Source organism: Oryza glaberrima, chromosome 3, assembly GCF_000147395.1.
Source record: "Oryza glaberrima chromosome 3, OglaRS2, whole genome shotgun sequence".
In the NCBI taxonomy this organism is placed as follows: Eukaryota; Viridiplantae; Streptophyta; class Magnoliopsida; order Poales; family Poaceae; genus Oryza; species Oryza glaberrima.
In genome coordinates, this window is record NC_068328.1 from 1,127,814 (window position 1) to 1,153,021 (window position 25,208).

The 25,208-nt window shown below is 43.1% G+C and overlaps 3 protein-coding genes across 8 annotated transcripts; 2 read left to right on the forward strand and 1 right to left on the reverse strand.

The window, feature by feature from the left end:
• Positions 1 to 1,585: 1,585 nt before the first annotated feature.
• On the forward strand, positions 1,586 to 11,339 carry LOC127767582 (serine/threonine-protein kinase ATG1a-like). Of its 5 annotated transcripts, none has more exons than XR_008016487.1 (15): positions 1,586 to 1,929; positions 2,050 to 2,173; positions 2,295 to 2,353; positions 2,797 to 2,861; positions 3,070 to 3,163; positions 3,237 to 3,317; positions 3,408 to 3,519; positions 4,182 to 4,269; positions 4,673 to 4,794; positions 4,869 to 5,206; positions 5,812 to 6,103; positions 6,179 to 6,249; positions 7,214 to 8,081; positions 9,038 to 9,081; positions 9,199 to 11,324. XR_008016487.1 is itself a non-coding variant. In XM_052292962.1 (13 exons), the coding sequence occupies exons 1-13, from the start codon at positions 1,648 to 1,650 to the stop codon at positions 7,436 to 7,438; spliced, it is 1,953 nt and encodes a 650-aa protein (XP_052148922.1). In that variant the 5' UTR covers positions 1,586 to 1,647; the 3' UTR covers positions 7,439 to 11,339. The 5 variants fall into 5 exon arrangements, 1 of the variants encoding a protein (XP_052148922.1); XR_008016489.1 differs by having other exon boundaries at positions 9,368 to 11,322; XR_008016488.1 differs by having other exon boundaries at positions 7,214 to 9,488; positions 9,634 to 11,338.
• A 4,610-nt stretch (positions 11,340 to 15,949) lies between these two features.
• On the forward strand, positions 15,950 to 20,084 carry LOC127765865 (transcription factor bHLH57-like). 2 transcript variants are annotated; one of them, XM_052290830.1, is made up of 4 exons: positions 15,950 to 16,304; positions 16,485 to 17,135; positions 17,249 to 17,623; positions 19,270 to 20,084. In XM_052290830.1, the coding sequence occupies exons 2-4, from the start codon at positions 16,692 to 16,694 to the stop codon at positions 19,354 to 19,356; spliced, it is 906 nt and encodes a 301-aa protein (XP_052146790.1). In that variant the 5' UTR covers positions 15,950 to 16,304; positions 16,485 to 16,691; the 3' UTR covers positions 19,357 to 20,084. The 2 variants fall into 2 exon arrangements, with proteins under 2 accessions (XP_052146790.1, XP_052146788.1); XM_052290828.1 differs by having other exon boundaries at positions 16,701 to 17,135.
• A 1,969-nt stretch (positions 20,085 to 22,053) lies between these two features.
• On the reverse strand, positions 22,054 to 24,283 carry LOC127765681 (uncharacterized). The gene is made up of 4 exons (XM_052290624.1): positions 24,019 to 24,283; positions 23,760 to 23,932; positions 23,599 to 23,662; positions 22,054 to 22,569 (listed from the first exon to the last, which is right to left on the reverse strand). The coding sequence occupies exons 1-4, from the start codon at positions 24,203 to 24,205 to the stop codon at positions 22,361 to 22,363; spliced, it is 633 nt and encodes a 210-aa protein (XP_052146584.1). The 5' UTR covers positions 24,206 to 24,283; the 3' UTR covers positions 22,054 to 22,360.
• Between the last annotated feature and the right edge of the window lie 925 nt (positions 24,284 to 25,208).

Consider the following 25,208-nt stretch of genomic DNA (forward strand, 5'->3'; position numbering starts at 1 on the left):
GTGTCCGACAGCTCCATTCATTTTTTCCAACAACCACAAGCATACTCAGTTATGTAAAAAAAAAAGATTTCATCCAGTTTTATATTACTAGAAATTATCACAATATATACTATATATATTTACTTTAGTGTGAATGAAGTATGCGGCAGTGTGAAGCAACTAAATGGAACTCGTTTCAATAATTTAGCATGACATTAGGTACAGGCGTCCAACATAGCGAATATGCCAGGAACAGTGTTTAGTTAATGCAATGATTGGTTCAGCATAGATCGACATTAGTCACTACAACAGCTTCAATCCATCTGAAAATGTTTTTGAACGAAAAACCCAACTCCACGACATCCCTCACTTGTAGAAGACGAGGAGCTACACCGATCGCATAGTCCGCGAGAACATCGATCGACAAGTGGAGGAGACAAAGGAACAATGAGCATCCAGTGCAGGGAACATCTGATCCAGCACAATCGTAGTCAATGTTAGAGCCTGTTCACTTTGATGTCATTTTCAACCTTATCAAATTTTGATAAAATTAATAAAAAATGGCTGTATTTGGTTTGCTGTCAAATTCTAGTAACTGTATAAGAAATCCTGCCAAAATTTAATAAGATTTTTTTTAACATCAGAGCGAACAGGTCGTTAGTATCAGAGTGAACAGGTCGTTAGCACCAACAAAGGTTCATCGCGAGCTGATACTGAGAACCTGATACCGCGAACGTCCTGGCTGCAGAAAGATGAGAAAATTCGGCGGCCCAGTAGTCAACGACAAAAAAGATAAACCTGGCCCACTCGAAAAGCCCACCTTTTCTCACAGCCCAAGCAAAGTGCAAGGCCTTTTTTCTCCACGGACGGCCTCTGTTGGACCACGTGCGCGCGAGCCCGATTCCCCGCGGTAGCAGCATCCCACACGACACCTGTCGCGTCAACGCGGCAGTAGTGGTTCCTTTCCCGGGAACAACACCTTCTACCACACGAAACACATCCGCAGAAGAATTCGCAATAGTTGGATGGGGAAGTTCTTAGGCACTGTCACATGGTATGTTTATACTAATTAGAACTATTAAACGTAGACTAATTATAAAACCCATTTTAAAACTCTGGACTAATTCACGAGACGAATCTATTGAGCCTAATTAATTCATGATTAGCCTACATAATACTACAGTAAGTATTCTCTAATAATAGATTAATTAGACTTAAAAAATTTATCTCGCAAATTACCTATCATTTATATGTAACTAGTTTTGTAAATAGTCTAAGTTTAATACTAGTGTCAAACATTCCATTTGACATGGTTTAATCCCTGTATCCAAACCCCACCTAAAAACGACCCCATTGCGGGCCCGGCCCATATAACCTGAAACGTACTTGTGCCGTATAAAAAGGGAGAAGATACAGCCCATAGTCTCACTGACACTAGGGGCTCCACGGAGAGTGGGCCCATCGTGTCAGTGTCGTACAAGCGTATCTCCCTTTGACCGGGGGATATTCGAAACGTATTCCGTTTCGAGTGACTGACGTGTGGGCTCGGTGGTAGATAAACTCGGCGACGAATTCACCGCCACAAATATCCCCAACCCATCACCAGGGGCCCCCCTAATCCAAACTGTTTCTCGGCTTCCGCTACACGCCTCGCCGACCACCACGACGATGGCTGCGGCGCCGGCGAGGTCGGCGGGGGCGGCGGCGGAGAAGAGGATGGTGGATCCGCCGCGGGTGGTCGGGGAGTACAAGCTGCTGGAGGAGATTGGGGTGGGCTCGTTCGCGAAGGTGTACCTCGCGACGCACCTCCGCACCGGCGATGTCGTGGCGGTGAAGGAGATCGACCCCAGGAGGATCGACGAGCGCGTCCGCGGCGGAATCCTCGAGGAGAAGGCCATCCTCTCCACCCTCTCCCACCCCAACATCCTTCGCCTCATCGACACCATCCAGGTAGTAACCCCTAAACCTTCCAACCCAGGCACCCAACCGCCATCGCAATCGCAACTGAACTCCGAGCGAGTAGTAAGGTTAACGATGTGAAATTAGTAAAATGACTTGTGGTTTTCAAAGGAGGAGAATCTGTACCTGATTCTGGAGTACTGCAATGGAGGCGACCTCGAGGGGTACAGGACGAAGGGCGGCGAGGACGCCCGGTTGCCGGACGCCACCGCGAGGGACTTCATGCGGCAGCTCGGTATGGCCTCAATCGAGATTTGAATGGAGTTCCTTGTCCTTTAGTTGTTGTCTTAGTTACATTTTCTAGGTTTTTGGAACGGTGTAGTTATGCGTCTTTTGCCCCTCTTTTTTATTTGTAGCGGAAGGGCTCAAGATGCTGAGGGGAAGATCAATCGTGCACCGCGACCTCAAGCCTCAGGTTAGATCTTAAATGCGGAGCTATTAAATTTTTGCTGTTTGAGTCGGTTTGCAATTTTTAGATGTTTTGTTTGGATACCATATGCAAACTAACTGTAATGATTATGTCTGAAGTTAAGACGTTTTGTAATTGCTTGTACTGTTGTGCAAATGGGCTCCATATTTAGCATCTAAAGTGATCAATACCTAACAACTAATATTGACTTGATTGGGCTGACCCCAGTCATTATTAGTTCACCACCAAATGTCAAAAAGTTGCATGTAGGATTTCTCTATACGTTCATGCTATTATCCACTCAGTAACTCAATATATGTTTGAGGAAAAAAAACCCAAAAAGGTGTACATTGTAATAGTGTCCATGTGTTTATTTTTGGCTATTGATTTGTTTTATCCTTTGAGGTAATATATTTTTACCCATACCGACCAATATGTGAAACTTGCAGAATCTTCTGCTATCAACTAATGGTGATGCCATCACACTGAAAATTGGAGATTTTGGGTTTGCTAGGTGTGGGCTCTATTTCCCTTCTGTTGTATATATATTTGTAGGCTTATATATTTTTTCTCCTTTACTTGAATTACCGGGGGCCAATCCCCAAATATCTACAGCTGTTACCCATTTTCCAATTTCTACAGTTTCTTCCCTTTTTCCGAAGGTTACTATGAACTTTTTGTTAGTAAACAATGTGTGAATGATATTTTGGAATTGTTCCCAGGTCTCTTGTGCAAGAAAATTTAGCTGCTACAATGTGTGGATCTCCATCCTATATGGCGCCAGAAATTATGCGATGTGAGGATTACGATGCAAAGGTTTGTTCATTCACCTATGCTTTTGGTTGTTTTAATATAGCTAGACAATAATCCCAACCATATGTTCTTTCAGGCAGACTTGTGGAGTGTTGGTGTTATTCTTTTTCAGCTAGTCACAGGGAAATTGCCTTTTTATGGGGCTAATCTATTCAAGGTTTGCTCTTATGCATAATTAGATGTATGTGGACCATAAAAATACATATATCCTGTAATATTGTTCTTGATTGTTGTTCTTTGAATATAGCTGAGGCAAAACATCCATGAATCTAACGGCGTTAAGTTCCCTAAAGAAATCAAGGATGATTTACATCCTGATTTCATTGACCTGTGCCGAGGGCTCCTACGTCTTGATCCAAGTAAGTTTGTATTTCTCTTCATTTTTGTTTGTGCAAAGCAGTGTGTATTAACTACTCCCTCCGTCCCATAATATAAGGGATTTTGAGTTTTTGTTTGCACTGTTTGACCACTTGTCTTATTCAAAAAAAATAAACTTGAATAGTTATGCACTGTAGTAGATTTTTTAGGCATATTCACTCTGAATTAAAAAAGTCTTCAACATTAAACTTTGACAATCAATTTCTCATAAATATAAGTATTTTTTTTCCATAGCTTATGAAATTAAGATAATGCGAAAGCAACTCTGGGATATGAATTTATTGGTATTATTCTTGTACTGCATTGCTTAGACCACTTGTTCTAAGCTACGTAGTATTTGTTAAGTTTATTTCTCAAAATGTTTAATTTATCCTTATAATGAAGTATATAATCTGCGGTCAATAATCTATCTCAATTCTCAAATGGAGCCTACACTTGTAATTGGACTAACTGTTTGTCAAAACGAACACAGTTTGATTTTTTTAAAATAAAAATATGCCTTATAAAAATTAATGGAAGGAACAATTTCTTTCAAGTTTCAACTGTCATCTGTGTAATTTCGTTAATCATTGGTCTTGATCTTATTATTCCTTACTAATTACTAATTGGTGAATCATATTAAAACACAATTTCTATTTTGCAGAGAAGAGAATTTCTTTTGAGGAATTCTTCAATCACAAGTTTTTGTCAACAACTGGGTCGACCCTTTACTCTGGTGGAAGCATTCAAAGGTCTATCTGGCTATGTTGCAAAATGTGCATTGTTATCATAATCCATGTCCATACCTAATCTTCAATTTAACTTAACCAAATACTACTCTGCTGCTGCCAATACGGCATTCATCCTCACTTGTAGGCAGCCCAAAAAATGTACATAAAGAGACATACATGCATTGCCTTCAACATAATATAAACCTCTAAAATTTCAAGATGAATTGAACAGATGATATTTGGAATGGTACATTGTACATTTCTCAAGTTCTCATGAATGGTGAATTACTCAATATACAGCATACTTGCAGTCTTTTCCCATACTATCCATGTATTTGTGGAATAGTTGCCATAATAATGTGGACATGGGTTTGATTGTGTCATATTTGTCTCCTGTGTTGAAGTTTTCTGATTCTTTTTCCAGGAAAAGAGAGATTAGCAGTGAGCCCAATCATCCTGCTGATTTATTAAGGGATACATGCCAGATCATTTCTTCGGATGTCCTGAAAGATAAGTCTGAAAGCGTGGATTCTAGAAATTTGCAAGGTAAATTAGACTCCCAACTAGTATTCAGATTGCATACGTCCTTGCTCTGGCATTAACTCTGTATATTTTTGCAGCATTTGATTCATGGGAATGGATTGAACGAGAATATGTACTTGTTCAGGCGAACTCTACTTCCACGGAAATTTTGTCTTCACTTGAAAAGTCAATGAAGGATGGTACAGGTGCAAAACCTGCCAGCTATGATAGGTCCACTGTTAAACGGTCTGCTTGGAACCAAAACAGAAATTCAGTCAGTAGAGGGGTTGCTATAAAAAGCAATGGATGCACCCCATTGTCTACTTCCCATGAATCAACAGCTGCAGAAAATCTGCTAAATCCACCTTATTGTTACACAAGGCTTCAACTCCTTAACCAGTATATTGTTGTTCTTACAGAACTTGCAGAGGAGAAGGTATTACTACTGCTTTTACTGGGATATAACACTATGTCCATTGAATGCCATCTGTGTTTTGCAGTTGTGTGCAGTCTGTAGCTCCTTATGTTTGTTATGATGAAACAGTGGTTTTTTGTTGCTAAGCTTCATCTGCTCATATACTTACTATGTTCCTTGCTAGAATGCTTGTTGAGTTCTTTGACCAGATGAATGTTTGTAGAGTTATCCCTAGTAATTTAAATCATGCAGGTGATGTCTAGGTTTAAATGATTTTCATCAGATGTAGAGGTCACAGCCTTCCACATGCCATTTTTCATTGATATACCCGTGTATCAACACATTAAGCAATACTCTTAGTCTCCAAGTCATGATATTTCTGGCATATCTCTTCTTCTCAGTTTTTTTTAACATAAAGCTTTGTCCATATATATATTGTATAGCATCAAATAGATGAATCTTTTGTGCACTTCTCTTCAGAATGTCGATGCCAGACAAAATTCTCCTTTTGTATTGATGCTCAGAGCATAGCTATGATATTTTGAGAATTGAGAACCTATTAGTCCAGTTTGATCTAAGAATTATGTTTTGTTGTTTTTCATATTTGCATTTCTGTGTGGATGCAGCTTTTTAAAGGGCTGGACTTGGAGGCACTATCTGTTGAACTTATAATATTAGCTATTTGGAACGAGGCCCTTAATGCATGTAGTTTATCCACGGATGCTACACATGATGGATTTTTTTTGACCCAAGCTCATGTCAATTTCCTGCCTAAGAATGACCATCGTCCATCTCGAAATGTAGTACAAGGATTGGATTTCACCAGGCTCGTTTCTGTCTGTTCCTGGGCTGAAAGTGGCTTTATCAAGGCATATGACCGTGCAGAGAAGATATCACATAGGTTGCGGGACAACAATGGTTAGAACATTGGTATCTTCATGTCCTAGTATAGTTTTGTTTTTGTTTCTTGCTATAACCCTTGTTTGTTTCCAGATAACACCGAGATGCCAGATGCAGTGGAGATCATATTCCAGACAGCTTTAATATATGGAACAACTGGTGCTGTAAGTATCAGTATTCTAGGTTCTTGTATGGTTTCTTTACAGCTTTCGTTTTGCCTTGCACTTCATGGATTTGGGGGGAAAGTGGGGGAGTGGTGTATGCATTTCACGATTTTGGGTAACAAGCAATGATGCTACAACGGAAAGGAAACCTGTAGACTTGTAGTTAATGTGTACCAGCCCAGGATCCACCGCTGTGCACTGGTTGTCCAGGCGGTTGGTTAGTTATTATCACTCCATATTCTGTTAGACCACGAACAAGGGGCAGAAATGAATACTATTGTTTTAGGCTGTGTTTGAGGGAGAGGGAATTGAGAAGATTGGGAAGATACGCAAAACGAGGTGAGCCATTAGCGCATGATTAATTGAGTATTAACTATTTTAAACTTCAAAAATGGACTAATATGATTTTTTAAAGCAACTTTTCTATAGAAAATTTTTGCAAAAAATACACCGTTTAGTAGTTTGAAAAGCGTGCACGCGAAAAACGAGGTACAATCTCCCCTTTCTCATGTGAACGAACGCAGCCTTAGACTGCAGTGGGAAAGAAAAACAACTTTCTTTTACAAATGAGCAAAAATGTTTATAGCCAGCCAGTCTCTGCTCTCTACTTCTATTAAAGCGCTATTCATGGGGGAAAGCGGTATTCATGGGGAAAAAACTTTTATGAAAGCACTCCAATCATGAGTTCAAGACCCTTGCTACTCTTTTTCCTCCATCTGTTTTATTTTCTGGCCAATACTTAATCCTGCCCTTGTAAACAGTTTGTAACATTTTGATGATAGTAATATATTCATATGGGCTGCCTTAGGCCTTAGCCCTCTGTGAATCCTTCAAAAAATAGCCCCCGTCATTCCCTAGCTGGGGAACTCTTACCATCTTTCATAAACCCTACTTCTAAAAGTTCTCCAACATGTTTCTTCACTTAGAGCTGATGTTTATAATTCGTTTGTGTATACCTTTTCAGGCAAAGGAAGTTTTGGGATACCAAAATAGATCGGTGGCGCTATACTCAAAAGCAATCATCTTGCTCACATTTGTATTGCAAGAAGCAACTAATTTGCCACTGAATCCGCCGTTTTCCCTTTCATCATCTGATCAGCAACGTATCCATAGGTACATAGCTAATTTGAGGAGCCATCTATGCAGTGCCCAGCTGACCGGACAACAGGAGAGATATGTCCAGAACTAACTTTTACATGGGAAATATTGGTGCACAAAGAAGTGAAAGTTAAATTGATTCCGTGGTAAACTTCAAGCAAGCTTTGTTTTGTTCCCCACGAGTATTAGTCTTTGCCTCCAACTTTTTTTTGTCTAGGAGATGCTTACTTGGGGGAACTTTTGTAATGTTTTGTTTGCATGATCATAGTCCATGTGTTCTTTTTGTATATAATATATAATAACACTTCTAAGTTGTACAGTTATTTGCCATAGAACTGAAATGACCTCTTGGCTCTGTATATAAGTAGCATGTAGAAAGAGCAAATAGTTTTTTATTTTTCCAAGTCTTAAAACTGCTTTGCCTACTTATTATGGACTGTCCAAATTCTGAAGTGAGCATTATTTTGAGCTATGGTGTTTGGTGTATGGAAGCTGACATGTACAAGAATAGCAGGTAATATTATCTTTACCATTTTACAATATATTGCTGAGACATGGATTATAGTTTCAGTTTTTTCTAGGTAAATTTCCTGCTTCTGCTTCTGCTTCTCACAATTGGTTGCAGCTTCATCTTTCTAACTTCGTACAAGTAGGTCTGATGCTTTTTTTGCCAACCATATGTCCATATCCCAGACAAGATGAAATGGATTGCATTTCCATCGCTACATCTGAAGGTATGCGGTCATAAAACTCTTGTCCTTTTCCAAGAATTCTCGTGAGTTATGATAGAAAGAGATACAACTATGACAAAAGTTATGGTTCCACCTGATGTCATAATACTAGCTTTCAGTATTAAAAAAAAAACCTCGCTATAAAATAACTCAGATTTACTGAAGAAAATTTGATCAAATCATTTCTGACTAATGCTTCCACTATATAGCATTTCATTTGTGCACATATTCTCCATGTAAGGTTGGAGTATTTCTAATATACTCCCTCATTCCCAGAATATAAGGATTTTTAGAGTTGGACACTGTTATTAAAAAAGTATGTAGAATTAAATGGGTGGAATGATTGTGATTGAATGAGAAGTGGAGGTAGGTGGAAAAATTGAATGGTGGAGAGTTGTGATTGGTTGGGAAGAGAATGTTGGTGGAGAAGTTGTTATATTTTGGGACAAATTTTGAAAGCTAAAAGTTATTATATTTTGGGAATTGGGACGAAGGGAGTATATGCTTATGGGGGAAGATTTCTTTTTTGGCTGAATTCCTCCACTTAAGGGTCTGCATTCTTCTGGATATTGTTGAGTAATATCTAAATTACTGAAGGTTTAAATCATATAGTTGATCCCATCAGTTTCGTTTGTAGTAAGTGGGAATGAGCTGCCCTGGTGTTCTGAAATCACCATACTTCTTACGAACGCAAGAACCAGGGCAGCTCATTCCCACTATATCCTTACTGAGAGTACCCGACAGTAGCTTGTGGGCTGGTAGCAAATTAAGAACGCGTGTTTGTCACATCATTTTTTTCCCAAAACCTTGCAAACTTTGCATAACATATCAAACGGCTAACTGGTTTATGATATAAGAGGCCTTACTATATGTAAGGAGATACTTTATTTAAATGGTACCTTGGTTGCAGTACAGAAAAATATACTTTTCTAACTTTGTCAAACTCCAATTCTTCACAGGTATGCATGGGCGCATGGCATCAGTTGGCCATTGACATTGCAAGGTAAACGTCCATATTGGATCTAGTATTATTATTTTTTTTGAACGAATCATATTTGATCTATTATGAAATTTAACAATGTGGCTCCTAATCAGAATTTGATCTCTTGTAATGCTACAGTAACTGTACAGTCAAACAACTATTGCCTTGGAATATCCATCTTTCTCAGCTAAGCAAAGATTCTAATCTGTTCCATATTTTTCAAAGATGTGTTAGAAGATCTAAACTTGTGGCCGCTAACTTGTAGTTTGTAAACTTTTTACCACTCATCACTTGTCCGTTGTGACAGATGAGACCAGTCTGCAATAAGACAGTGGATTGAACAATGGAATATGGAGGCCCTTACTCATCTGAGGCCTGTGACAGATGAGACCCGAAATCTCCATGTACAGTGGATGCCGAAATATCAGGTACTAACAAAATAATCCCTCTTCTGAAACCACTGAACCATCATTTAATATCATGGTATTGCTGTGACACAAGAGCAGTCACTGCTGTAGTCCTGTGCCCCCTCACTAAACCGCTCTTCACTTTGACGTGCAAATTCTGGTGCAGTCGTGGATAGATAATGAGAACCTTATACTCCTCTTATCTTGCACACAAGAATTATGCTCAAATACCTACAACTGAGTTCTTTTGTGTAGAACTTTTCCAAACTGGATTGGGCATTTAGGCAAATTATGTGCTGCTGACCTCCTCTCTAGCCATGTCCTTAGTAGATGGAATACTGCAGCTACAAAAAAATATGAGTTCCATTATATGTACGACCCAGTTGTATAACTCATGTACAATTAGAGACGTGCAACTATATATCAATTAAACAAGAGCATGTCCATATGCACTGCAGCCGTTTACCGTCGGTTGATCAAATTCAGTTGTACATGAGTTGGACAGTCGGAACGTATGCTACCAAAAATATATTGTGGGAGGCTGGGAGCCTAGGAAATGAAGTCTAGGACGATATCACATTTGCATGAAGTCTCCACCTGGTTTTGCACTACGGTTCATTGTATCAGAAATGCTAGACGACTTTGAAATCTGGATACTCAAGGGCCTCATCTTTTCGCTTATGTTTATGTTTATCAGCCAAAATTTGAATTTTTAACCTTAAATTTGAAGCTGATTTTGAGTCTTTTTTATTGAAGTTTATTTTTCAGCCTTCGGTTTTAGATCGCTAAGAACACATATATAAATGTTTTATTCCTAAATTACTTTTTGTTTACAAATATGTCGTTTTGTTTATTCCGCTAATAAGCGAAACGATGGCTCCAATAGAAGAGAAACCGTAAAAACGTCCACAGAAATCCTCACTGTGGCAGTGCTTGTGGCTCAATTGCTGCAATGGAGCGGCCATAGCGCCCTGTCAGTGCCAATGTATCTTTGACGGTGAGCTCAGAGAAGGAGGACGGTTCACGGTCGTGTTTTTGGCGCGAAAAAATAAGTGGGAGGGATGGATAAGGCTGGTATTGGTACCACCTACTGTTAAAATGGGGCAGGTTTTTTTGTTTGTGCAGGTATGCAGTTGGAGGCTTTCATGCGTTAACTGTTTTTAGCTTTTGTGTTTATCCCATGGTCCTGCCGGCACAGGATTTGGTTAAAAATTATTGAACTCAGCTGATGCTTGCTAGTACTGGTTGCATGCGCCAGGAGATTTCACCGGAGTAAGCATACCCCAGCTCAATTAAAACCGGTGCCAGTACCTTTGGTACCGTCCATGGTTGCATGGGTCATCAAATCCTGGGATCCGAAACAAATCTCTACAATAATTTCCCGGCCGTTGCATCTCATGCTTTGCTGCCCGGTGCATCCAAAGCCAGCCCACCCTCTTGCCTAGTAGCTCCTGCAACTCTGTCGCTCCCAGCCTTTTTTGACTCCATGTCTGCCTGGCTGAGCCTGAGGTCAAAGAATTTTCCATTGGTACTACTAGCTCGATACGAAAATGGTATAGTACGAGTAGGCAGAGAGGAGGGTCCGAATACGATTTTGTGTACAGGTGTATACTATGCTGTGCGGCTACTTCTTTCGATGTCTCTTTTCCCGTGCGTGTCGAAGCATGGCGAACTGGCACAGTGCAGGAGCAGCGGCTGCAATCCCTTTTACCCTTGCTTCCCCTGCGGCTCGGTTCAGATCTTTCCGGCACATGGCCCATGTTGCCTCTGCCGCTCTGCCACTTCATTGGAAATGCTACCCCGAAAATACGCTCGTCCAGTCGTCGTCTCTACCTGTATGTATGTCTTTTTTCTTTTTGCATGCCCTTCTCTACTCCACTTTGATTAATTACCTGCACTTGTCAGCTGAACCTAAGGTCCTTAGACTCCTACTGTACCCAGTGGCGAACCCAGAACAAAAGTTACCGGGGGTCCAATACATACTAATTATCTAATTATTGACTAATATATTAATTAATATAGTGTAATTTATATAGGATTTGAATAATCTACCCGGTGTCCTGTGACACCGGGTAGTATAACCTAGGCACGCCCCTGACTGTACCCGTTGGCTGGTTGCACTAGCTGAACCAGTCTTGCATCAAAGATCAAACTAGACAAGTCACATGATTACCGACATGATTAGGATTGTGTACCTACATTTATGTGATGGTTAAGGTTGGCCAAGGAACGAATGGGGGCGGCCTTGTACCACCGAAGTGCCGAGTCCGTAGAAGAAAGTAGGGAAGGTATCCCGATAAAGTTTGTTTGGAAAATATGCACATACCTCGGGCAGAACGCGACCAATGGTAAAGCTAGACCTGCATTGCAATAGAAACACCGGGTAAAAACCACAGCAGTTAATCGCAGTCACCGAAATGACAGCGGTGGAAAGAGGTTACGACAAGAGGCTGAGGTAGGGGGAGAGGAAAGGAAACAAGGGGAAAAGGTTAAAAGTTGGCGAGAGAGAAAAGGGTTTGGTTGTCTCGAAGAAGATCCAGAAACGGCCCAAACTTGGCTCATCTCGTAATCACCAATAATGCAATCGCTTCGCTGAGCCCACTGCCAAGACATCTTGTCCTGTCCACAACGACGCCAATCGAGGAGGAGAGATTGCATCACATCGCTCGCTGCCTTGGCGTCCCCCTTGTACCGCCATCTGTGTGGGCGTGGCTGCGTCCCCGTCTCCCTCCTGTCCGGCCCTACCCACCACCTCCGGCGTTCTCTGCCTTGTTACTGTTACCGTGTCTCCTGTGTCATGCATTGCAATTTGCAATGCAACACGCCCGTATCACCTGCATCGTTTGGTGGAGGGGCAAGAGCAGCATGGGCATTGCTGCGCCTTCTGCCGTTCTGCACCACAGGTTTCTCGCGCTCCAGGTACTATCTGAAGCTCACGGTAAAAATTTGAATCCCCTTCCTCACACTACTAAGGACTTGTTTAGTTTCCACGGAAAAACTTTCCGCCATGTCATATCGAACGTTTAGACACATATATAGAGTATTAAATATAGACAAAAAAATTACACAGATTGTGTGTAAATTGCGAGATGAATACTTTAAATCTAATTGCTCCATGATTTGACAATGTGGTGCTACAGTAAACATTTGCTAATGAAGAATTAATTAGGCTTAATAAATTCATCTCGCAGTTTACAGGCGGAATCTATAATTTATTTTGTTATTAGTCTACGTTTAATACTTCAAATGTGTGTCCGTATATCTGATGTGATATGCCAAAACTTTCACCCCTGGATCTAAACACAACCTAACTTTGAGACAAGATAAGTGCATCTCTGTAGTTCAAAAATACATTCATTTTAGGGTGGAGGGAGTGCCGGTAGAATGCATTTGTAGACTGTACTAATATTACCCCAAAAAAAATGTAGTTGTATGTTTTTTTTCATGGTGATCGATCGAAGCACAGTGTAGCTAACCAACTATCTCCAAATCTGTCGTAGCGCAATTTGTTCGTATGTACAATCGTCGTCGATACGTACGTAGCTTTCATGGAATCAGCTAGCATCCGCCCGTCTCCAGGCCTACATGCATACTTGCAGCTTTGATGATATGAGCACCACACTGACACTGCGAGAGACGAGACGAGCTATGATGCATGGAGGATTGGAGGCAAGTTGCGGGAGCGTGACGACACGTACTCGCCTCTCCTCGCTGGCTAACTGACTAGCTCAGCCCCAGCTCGATCGTTCGTTGTATCCACCAAAAAGTCTTGGGCTTTCCACTCTCATGCATGCCACCACTCCGTACTACACCGTCCGCTTAAATCATGTGTTTCTTGCATTTCTTGTATGCACGATTGCATTGCACGCACGCCCAATCGATTCCGCTGAAAACGGTGGGACCTGCTGCTACGCCCGCGCATTCACGGCCGCGGCCACCATCGAGACGATCGATCATCGAATGCCCCATGCTTACGCCACTATAGATCACTTCATCCCCGGCAATGTCGCCGGCCGGTTGCCATGATAGCGCTTCTTTGTGTGTCTATGGTGGCGCATCGCGTGCTGCCTTTTGGTCTCGCCGGTTTTGTGCTTCAATTCCATCCCTTTCGATCGCGTGCTATCTTTTAGCTAAGCTACATGGATCCGCCTTTGACGCCGTCCCTCGTCGATCCTGACAAGGGCTTGTACCGTGTGGACGGTTTGGATGCACGTACTGTCCAAATTAACGATGCAATATGGGAAGGTGTATTCCGATACGGTGCATGATGGTGTACGTCCAGTATTATAGCCTTGTTAGTTTTTTTTTTCCTAGAAAACGTCACATCGAAATTTTGGATACATGCATATAGCAATATAGATAAAATTAAAAACTAATTGCACAGTTTGTATGAAAATCGCGAGACGAATCTTTTGAGCCTAATTAGCCCATGATTAGCCATAAGTGCTACAGTAACTTACATGTGCTAATGATGATTTAATTAGGCTTAATAAATTCGTCTCGCGGTTTCCATGCGAGTTACTACCTCCGTCCCAAAATAAGTGTAGTCGTGGGGAACCGTGTCCGACGTTTGACCATTCGTCTTATTTAAAAAATTTATGAAAAATTTGAAAAAAAATAGTCACACATAATGTACTATTCATGTTTTATCATCTAATAACAATAAAAATACTAATCATAAAAAATTTCAAATAAGACGAACGGTCAAAAGTTGAATATGAACAGTGTAAAACTGCACTTATTTTGGGACGGAGGGAGTATGAAATTAGTTTTTTCATTCGTGTCCAAAAACCCCTTCCGACATCCGGTCAAACATTCGATGTGATACCCAAAAATTTTCTTTTCGCGAACAAAACAAATCCTATATATATATTCGGTTGCGATGATATATAGAGGGAGCAAATCTGCACAGTAGCTAGCACGAGGATGGAGTCCAATTACCGGGCGGGCGCGGCATACGGGTACAATGTGTGAAGAAGACAGCGGTGGGCAGTGGCCATCGGATGCCTCCGACGAAAAATACGAAACCCCGCATGCAGGATGTGGTCCGGTAGCCGATCGATGTGGATCGTTAGTTGTGTGTGTGTGTGTCCGTTGTACGCATGCACGTCCATGTGCTGACATGCATGCGTAGAGACCGTTCAGTCCATGGACCGACCACCTAGCTACGATCTACATACTGTACGGTACTTCGATTCGATCGGCGCCATGCATCATGCATAATGCAGCCACAATACACATGCACATTTCTTATGATATTTTAGTTTCTGATTACATGATTACATCGAACCTGCCAGTATACTACAGTGCACAACTGTGAATACACCTCCTTAACATGAACTTAATCGATATAGTAGTTCTAAATCTCCCAAAGATATCCGTACTACAGCTCACAAAATTACGTATGCAAAGCGTTCATGGTCCAATAGGTCAAGAAAATTACATGGGCCGGGTAGGGGTGAAAATGGGGCGGGTATTTCCCGCCTGGCCACATTATTTCGGGACAAATTCGAGATCCGGGATATTTCACGGATCTCGGGTCCAAATACGGGTATTTTATGGCGGATATGGGATCGGATTCGAAAACGTAGTATCCTAAGGATATGGTTATCCAGTAAAAAAATTGGGTATATATTACCCGGATAAATATACAGATATTAGCCATATTATGTTTTTGTGAGGCACTTTTTAGTATTATGTATTAGTTCTACTATGATGTATTGTACCCTATTTATTTTCTATGGTCCTAATGCCTAATATAATCGTATTATGTATATATGGAATTGTTAAATGGTTATTGTCTATATGATATATAAGATTGTTCCTTCGACTTGATATCCGAATAAATATTCGTAATCGATAGTGTACGTATCTATTTTGGTACGTATTCATTCCGTATTTTTACCCGACATTATCCGAGTTTATATCCGTATTCGGTATTATCCGTGTCCGACCCGATTCGTCACGCAATTTACACGCAATCTGTGTAATTATTTTTTTATATTTAATACTTGATGCATATGTCCAAATATTCGATGTGATATGGTGAAAATTTTTTGCGTGAGAACTATACAGGGCCTAAGATAATCAACAGTACGGGTAAAGACATTAACGTAACTGAACTGACCTTAATTAATGCAGCAGATGCGCTGACAGCACTGTTACTTATCTGTTCCCGGACTACTGCTCAAGGGTTGACACAGCAGTGATGATACGGGATTAGTAATTAAATAATCAATCATGTGTCAACAGGTATATATAAAACGGGAATAATCAATCATGTGTCAACAGCACTGTTACTCTACTACTTGCTCGCTAACACCGTCGCTAATCAGTTGCAAGGAGTCGAGCTCGCAAGGCGGCCGGGAGGAGGAGGAGGTCCAGGCCCCACGGTGGCTGCCGCTGTCGCCGTGCCGGACAAATCTGCAAATCTGCCGCGCGCGCGCCACCACCCTCCTCTACAGCTTCAATAATTCACTCTCACTTGCTCAAATCTTCATCCTCGTTACCTGGCCTACCAAACCATACAAGAGACAACCATTTCTTCTCCATCCAATCGTCTCCTCTCCTTCATTCTACCTCAACCTCTCTGCTAGCTCCTCACCTCTACAACAACACATTAATTGACATAGACAGCAGCAGCTCGTCGTCTGCTTCAATTGGGAGCAGGAGGAGGAGAGGAGAGGAGCGAGGGGGTTGCTGTTGCAGCTGCTGCCCCAGGGGCTCATTACTCGCCAGCGCAGTTATTGCTACCACTGTAGTATACCTTGCCACTACCACCACCACCTTCCTCTTGTAATGGAGAGGATGCAGCTGCAAGGGCCCATCGGCTCGCTGGTAAGCTTCCCTGGCCGGGGACGGGGACGGCCACTGAACTGCTGCTACTAGTAGCTAGTAGTAATTGAGCAACCATGTAGCTTCCATTCCTAGTCTCTGCACTGCAGCACATGTAATGCGATGCGATGCAATTCGGCTGTATTAATTGCATTCTGCTGCTTCTTCTTCTTCTTCTTGCAGCTGCTAGGTTGCAACATCTAGCCCTGTCCGCGCACGCACGCACCATTCAATGCATTCTCGCATGCAACCTGCTGCAGCTGCTTGCATTGTGCTGTCTTCTTCTTGCATTTGCATCCATCTCTTTTATGGCGTTGCCGCTGTTTCTGTTTCTTGCTAACGTGCTCAACTCTGCCGGTTCATGGCGATGGCGCGGCGGTGCGGGTGCTAATGGAACAGTGGGCGGCGGCGGCGGCGGCGGACCAGGCGGCCGCCAGCGCCGGCGCTGGTCAGATGCCGTTTCTCGCGCTGCTCCAGGGCGCCATGGAAGCAGACGGCGGCGGCGGCGGCGACGGGAGGAAGAGGCACGCCGCCGCCGCCGCCTTCGCGTCGTGCTGCCCCTGTCCACCGGTCGCCGACCTCGACCTGCTCGAGAGCTGCGTCACGCAGGCGGCGGCGCCCCCCGTCACGGCTCCGGCGACCAGGGCGGAGCGGAGGAGGAAGAGGCCGAGGCCGCGCCCGCGCGCCGCGCCGCCGCCGGAGAAGCGCAAGAAGCCCGAGGAGGCCGAGAACCAGCGGATGACGCACATCGCCGTGGAGCGCAACCGCCGCCGCCTCATGAACGACCACCTCGCCTCCCTCCGATCGCTCATCCCCTCCAACTACATCCCTCGAGTAAATCCCTTCCCGCCATGACGCCACAATAATATCTCAATTCTCAAGCAAAAAGAAACATCAAAATCTCTCGCAAGTTCTGAGCGATTACTACAATGCAATTGCGGATATAGGGTGACCAGGCGACGGTGGTGGGCGGGGCGATCGACTACGTGAAGCAGCTGGAGCAGCAGCTGGTGGCGCTGCAGGCGGCGGCGGCGGAGCGGAGCGGCGTCGGCGTGGTGGCGACGGCGGCCACCGCGGCGTCGGACGGCGTGTTCGTGTCCCCGCAGTACACGAGCTACTCCGAAGCGCGCGGCGGCAGCGGCGTCGACGTGGAGGCGACGGCCGCGGTGGGGGGGCACGTGCGGGTGCGCGTTGCCGGCAGGCGGTGGACCGGGCGGCTCGTGCGCGCCGTCGCCGCCATGGAGGACCTCCGCCTCACCGTGCTGCACCTCGCCGTCACCTCCGTCGGACATGACGCCGTCGTCTACTGCTTCAACCTCAAGGTCAAAACAACGACAACTCTTCATCACCTTTTACTGCATGTTCCCTCGTTTTTTTAAACCTACATTTGATTTGCCACAAAAGGTAGCCATTTTCTAACTATATTTGATTGCGGTTTCCATCACAAGGAAAAAGGAATATTTCGTTGCTGATTTCAATATTGAAAGGTCACTATTACTAAAAGTCAATTTTCAGCTTAATTCACCTGTAAGCTACTCCCTCCGTTTCACCATGTAAGTCATTCTAGTATATCCCACATTCATATTAATGCTAATGAATCTAGAAACGGAGGAAGTATTTAAAGCAGATTACTCTAGTTTCTAATGGTTTTCTCCTATAACATGTTTCAATTAGACATTTTTTTTAAAAAAAACGTAGATGGCAATAAAGTATAATGAAAATATTTTATAGTATTTTTTTCATTATAGATTGCGTGCAATCTTAAATATAAACTTTGAAATCAGTCTTTGTCCTTCTTGCCTATGCAAATAGTGATCGATGTTTTTCTCTTTTTTTTTAAGAAAAAGAGGATTGAGAACAGTTATATCCAACAAATTAAAATACATTTGTACAAAGAGGGAAAAAAAGGTGAGCTATTTTTAAATATATTTTTTAACCTACTAGACGCATGTGCTCTTTTTTACTTGCATCCGATTGAGCATTTAGGCTCTGGGCCACACGCTAAACCAGATAGCTTATTAGCTATTGTAAACAGAAAAAATGACTGTTTATTTTTCTTTAAAAAAAATTCTATGTTGAAAGCATTTGAAAAAAATACGCCATTTAAATAGTTTGGTAGCTCAAGAAAAGCGATGGAGTGGTTAAACCAACTAGGTAAATCAAACGGTGTCGTCTAATTAGGATTGTTACAACTCATGGATATAAACAGTACCACATACCAATAAAATAAACAAAATAGATCTCAGAATCAAAATATGAGGAATGCAAAATATGTGCCATTACTTTGCTAGTGCCGTCTATTTTTCTTGCGAGAACCATTTAATGATTTTTAGTTTGGATATATATATACTACTAGTAGAAAGAAGTGATTATGTAATAGTAGTATTTGTAGAGAGATGTGTAATGTAGCATGTCGTGCTCGGCGCTCCAGTGAGAAAGTGATGGGTAAGCGAATCGATTAATTGTCCCCAGCTCGTTGCAGAGTGTTGCGTGGGATTTCCAACAGATGAGGACCGTGGCTTTCGTACGTTTCTGTTAAAGGATTTTTGGAGTATGCAGATGGAGTGTTCGAATACGATGAGCATCCCAGTACTTGGGTACAGACAGACTGTGCTTAATTTCCAGACAATTACTAATTACAAGCTCCTGCTTTCTTTACGTGTCCTTTTCTCTCTTGTCCATGGGGAAAACACAGGATCGGAACAAACGGATACAACCACAAGCCACTGTCTTACGTATCCCGAACCATGCATTTCAGAGATAGTATAACAGCTTTTCAGTACTCCTCCGTACTGTCTAATCAAACAAGTAGTTTACTGTGCAATGTGAATATTGTACCTCCGTTTCCTAATATATGACGGTATATCAAACAAAAAGAAAGAAATGAAGAGAGTATATATATATATGATGGGTTTATTATTATGTAGGAGTAGCTGAGTATAATGGTGTGTGACATGTTTGAGTGCAGATGGAGGAAGGATGCGAGATGGCGACGGCGGACGAGGTGGCGACGGTGGTGCACCAGATTTTCGCGTACGCCGGAGCATGCTGCTGACGCCGATGTACGGGCCGGAACCAAGAGAAGAAGCAAACGGTGGAGGAGGGAGGCAAATGCAAGCAAAACACATGCAACACAGCCAGGGATAAGTCAAATTCGCCGAGGTGGGCAGCAGGACGGACGTACGGCGATGAGAGAGGGTGAGAGAGATGAGAGAGATTGCTTGCTTGCTATGGTAGCTAGAAGCCGGGAAGGGACCATACATGGCAGGTGGGCCCAAGACCACGGCAGCAGTGGTCACTCCTGGCAGTCTCAGGCTCATGCCGGCCTACTGCTCGAGGAAGACCTCTACTGTAGCAAGAGGGAGAGTGTAAAAGTGCAGAGTAGTGTGTAGCTCGGGGTAATCAAAAGCAAGCTAAGCTAAGCAAAAGCAACCACACGGACCGACCTGTTGTTCATTTGCAACTTTCTCGCCTTGAGCTTGCTTGCATTGCATGAGCGACGCGACGAGATGTTCTCGACAGGCGATCCTATCCTTGTACGCTCTGTAAATACTCCTACACATACAGTAGGAAGTAGAGTACTCTACTGTTGTAATCCTGGATTCCTTGCATGCAAAACTTTCTGCCTGGCTGGTGCCCTGGCTGTAGTTGTGTTTCTCTTTAGGAGTGGCAGGCTTTGCCTCATCTGGTGCTGTAGTCACTAGGAGTACTAGCTAGGTGGAGTACTGTACGTGGCAGCGCAGGGCCAGGGCCTGGGTGGTGGTCAACGGCGATGCCATCATTGCGGAAGCTTTTGCCCCGATTCGGTTTCTGCTGCTCGCGCCCAGTGGTAAAAATGCTCGCACCGGACTACCGGAGGATATTCTGCCATGGCCGTCTCGTCTAGCTAGCTCCCCTCCCCTCCCGAAATCATCATCATTCTTCGGCGTGCTGCCTTGGTGGCGCACGCGCGCGCGGTACAATCACCCAAACCCAACCGAAGCCTCCACGCCGAACCTACGGACACGGCCCGAGAGAGACGCATGCAGTGGCAATCGTAGTTCAGGCGGGCCGTGTGCGCAAGATGAGGGAGCAAAGTACAGGAGAGCATCAGAGAGAGACAGGGCGTACGCAATAGCAGTAGTATCCCATGGCATCGCGTCGGCTATTAGTGCCAACCAGGGCCGGTGCAATAGTCGATCCGTCACTCGCTCGCCGACGCCGGCCGGCCACCAACTTCTTCACCAATATGCCCGCCTCCCCTCCGCCTTCGTCCTTGCTCTCCTTCTCTCTCGCATGCAGTCGCAGACCATGTCGATCGCAGCGCATCTCGCTGCCACCGCTGGGCACGCTCCAGTCGCTCGACCATGCATGCATCGACGCCCCGCTGCAAGCTGCTGCTGCGGCATTATACTGGACCAGTATCGCCGATTTTATGCCGGCTGCTGAAAAGCGAAAAGGTGATCGATACATCGCCCGCGCGCGTCAGTCTCTCGCTTATAGCCAATCTAATAACTCATTCATACAATAGTTACATACTACACTATTAATACATGGTCCCACCTGTCATACGCACACTGCGTCTTGGAGTCCGTGCTATAGCTAGCTACAAATTTATAGCCCGTTGCTCTTCTCTCTCCTTATTTATCTCCTTAAAATATGTTTATAGCTGGCTTAAAGCATGCTATTGTACCTGCCCTTAGCTGGCTGGCTGGCGCGATTAGAGCAAGTCTAATAGTATAGCCAACTACTGGCTTCAATTCATCTATAGCTAATCTAATAGCTCATTCATCCAATAGCTACATACTACAATATCAATACATGGTCCCACCTGTCATACACACTCTGCGTCACCTGGTCCCACCTGTCATACACACTATGCGTCTTGGAGTCCGTGCTTTAGCTGGCTATAACTTTGTAGCCCGCTGCTCTCCTCTCTTCCTATTTATCTTTTTAAAATATATTTGTAGCTTGCTTATAGCCTGCTCTTACCATGCAGCCACCAACACACCAATGCTGCGACCAAGCATCATGTGAGTAATTTGTGCAGTTTTGCCTGCGTTGGCCGCTCGAATCAGCGGCAATCAGGGAGCGTCTGCGACTGCGACGACGACGCAAGACGCATGCAACATCATGTGAGTAATTTGTGCGCAGTACGCTGTCTGCTCTCATTGCTATTGCCGTGGTACGGAATTGTCCACACGTTGTTGCATCCTGTTGTTTTTTTGCTTGCAATCTTGCATGGACATGCACCGCTCCTACCTCCTACGAAGCAGCAGCACAACTCTAATCCAGTTACTACAGTGGTATCAAGATTTTAGAACAAGCAACTGGGCTGGGCCAGGAGCCCATCTTGTCACTCCGTCTCTGCATATCTGCCTCTTCATGTAGTGGTGAACTGAGCCTTTTCAGTTTCAGAACCTCCCTGTTCTTTTATGCTTAAATGGAATGATGGTGAACGCGTATACTTCTTGATCTTCTTTTTTTTAAAAAAAAAATTACAATATATGAATTCCAAATGATTTAAATTCATTTTTCAACTTTATAATAGTTAATTAATTCATTTGTACCAATGAATAATTATCACAATTCAGCTATTCAGGCATTTAGCGCATCCACTACACTGCGTACAAGATACACATGAAGTTCACAGTTACAATTTAGAAATGTTTTCCAATGATATGTATATCAAAACTTAAAAAGTCTAGCAGTGAATAGTTAACGCAGAATGTTCAGAAATGGTTTGCATCTGAAACAAACAACAGGCATGCAATTGGGCAACAGGAACAGTAAGATCTTACTCAGGTTTGACAAGCTGAGCTATGTGCACATGTGGTGTATCATAGGGACTTCACAAGAAAAAATGTGGAAACTCCACCAAATAGGTGCAGCATGAAAACCATCTACAGTTTGGATGTAAATGATTACAGCTTGTGAAAAGTAGATGGTCTGTTTGCTCTCAAACTGACCACGGAGGGAAAAAGATTCAAGCACTAGGAACAACATATTGACGAACAAAAAGGAAGTAAAATCTACAGGTGGCCATCAGTAAGGTGATTCATGGGTGCTAGAGAAACAGACTACAAGAGCACCTTTTCCTTCTTCTCAAGTATTGGAGGGTCAACCTCGATTCCCATATTAGCAGCAGTGCCCGCTATAATTCTCATGGCCGAGTCAATGCTCTTGCAGTTCAAATCTGGCAACTTCTCTTGAGCTATTGTACGTACTTGATCTGCTGTTACTTTTCCAACCTTCTCTCGCTGCGGTTCTTTTGAACCTTTCTCGATACCTAAGAATAAGGATTGGAGGTGAGAAATCATTTGCTTAAGTATCCAAAGCTCACAAAAGAGCTACATGAACAATAGAAAGGATAATCATAGATGTAACAAGGTCGGTTGTTTGTAAGCGATTGTACGCAGTCGTGTGCAATGCGTTCATCCTTGCTTTTAGTCTGCAGACATGCTTGAACTCGCAAACAGCACAGATATTTTGTGACTAACGAGTCCATACAACTTATTCATCTCTCTGATGTATTCATATTACAAACTTCCTCACCATATTCATGAAACAAGGGAAATGACAAACCAGAGTAAAAATACATATAATCGTAAGCAGAGCAAGTTGCATAAATATGTGTGCTTAATAACATCTAAAAACTTATTGGTTAACTTATTTTAATTGATCAACAATCCAATAGATACCATCTAGCGCTACTGATCATATACCAAACACAAACTAGAAATATGCAAGAGTGAAAAGCAGTAGTCATTTGCTATTTTTTTTTACCTTGTTCTCGCTGTCCTATGGAAATGAAGAACTAAAATATGGAAAATGAACATCAGAATCAAAATGGGCGAAGCCCACATGTTGCATTATCTTTCAATTGGCTGAACAAGGAAGTAAAGTGAATAAATAATGTACTAGTGATTAGCTTTTCAGAGAAAACTTTTTTACGTCTCATATGCACTTCTTTTCACATAAGTGCAACATTGGTACTAATGTTATAGCAAACATCTAAGTCTAATGTATATGTCATGGCAAACTGGCAACCTGTGCAGTTCACCCTATAGATTAGTCAAACTTTTCGGATAACCATATCTAACTTGTGACATGGAACTTTCAATCCATTCTTCTGCATAATACTCCAGAAGAACATAATATTCTTATAGCATTGGGCCACATGGAATACAAAAGCAAAAACATTGACCTAGCAGAAGTGTTTTCATTTTATTTTGTCCAACCGTATAAGCATATCGCAAATTCAATACATGGACAAGAAACAAAATTATAGATTCATGCTAGCTAAAAGGGTGCACACCTGCTGCCTTGAGGAGAAGGACTGAGGCAGGAGGGGTCTTCAAGATAAAGGTGAAACTTTTATCCTGCAAAAAACCAGGCAAACACACATATAATTAGGAGTACCCACATTAGAGATGCATGTTCACACACATTCAGTGGAATTGACGATTTTAAGCTCACATCGAACACGGTGATCTCGACAGGGATGATGTAGCCGGCCTTCTCGGCCGTCTTGGCATTGTACTCCTTGCAGAAGGACATGATGTTCACACCCTTGGCACCAAGCGCGGGGCCGACCGGCGGCGCCGGCGTGGCCTTCCCGGCCTCCAGCGCCAGCTTTATGAGGCCCACCACTGCACAACAAACAAAGAACGCACGCCGCGATTCAGCCAACGCGAGCGCAAGCAAATCCATGGATGCTGCAGAGCGAGACACGAACCTTTCTTGGGCTTGCCCCCGGGCTTGGGTGGCGCCATGGCCCTGACGGCGAGCGCCCTCCGCGAGGGGGCAGCGAGCGGCGGCGGCGTCGGCCGGAGGAAGGAGGCGGGGGCGCCGAGAAAGGAGGAGGAGAGCTTGGTGGCGGTGGGGGATGGGATGCCATGCAGGGACAAGGAGGTGGTGGCCATGGCGGCGCGCTTGGAGCGGGGCGAGACGAGGAGATGAACGGCGGGAGCTTTGCTCTCTCTGCTCTTCCTTCCCTATCTACTAATCCTTTCCTCCCTTGAGCTGGTAACAGAAAACCTTAATACGTTTTCCTTTGACAGTAGCGTAAATTACGAAAATACGCTTTCCTCGTCCGGATGTGCCTGTTTTTCGGGCCGGACACGTGAAAGTCTTCCTGGGCCTACGTTCAAAACGGCCTATTCATATGGCCCATGCGGCCCGGCTGCCGTGCGTCTCCGTTCAAACCTTCAACTGCCGGCCGCTCAACTCTCCACCACGTCGGAGGCGTCGACTCATGTCAATTTGTTTACGTGTATTTGTCCCCTTTTCCTTATCCTCCCGGTTTTATATTGGTACTAGAAAAAATACCCATACGTTACAACAGGTGAAGGCTACTTTAATTTTATTATTGTTGTATGGTTTAGTTAAGGAAATTCACTTTGAGAATTCGCTTGGATATATTATTTTCTAGAAAATCATGATATGCAATTGTGATTCCGATCATCTCAAGTTAATATGTAAGTTTTTTTAAAAAAAGATATTTCTTATACAACTCCTCCTGTATTTCCAAAAGCGAACGAATTTAAAACCGATTGAAATACATTTATGTATTTTCAAAACCGAACGAACTTAATAACCGACTCATACACGGATGACGTACCAAAGTATCGATAAAAACATCTTCAATTTTTATAATAATAGAGATAAGTCGATTGAGTGGTTATATACGAACTTGTATATGTAAACACTGGACAGCTCCATTTTTTTTCTTATGCTTATCTTTATCAACTAAAATTTGAATTTTTAACTTTAAATTTAAAGTTGATTTTGAGGTTTTTTTCATCGAAGTTTATTTTCCAGTCTTTGTTTTTAGATTGTTAAGAACATGTATATAAAAACTTTATTTATAAATTATTTTTGTTTGAAAATATGCCATTTGGTTTATATCCCGAATATATAAAAATT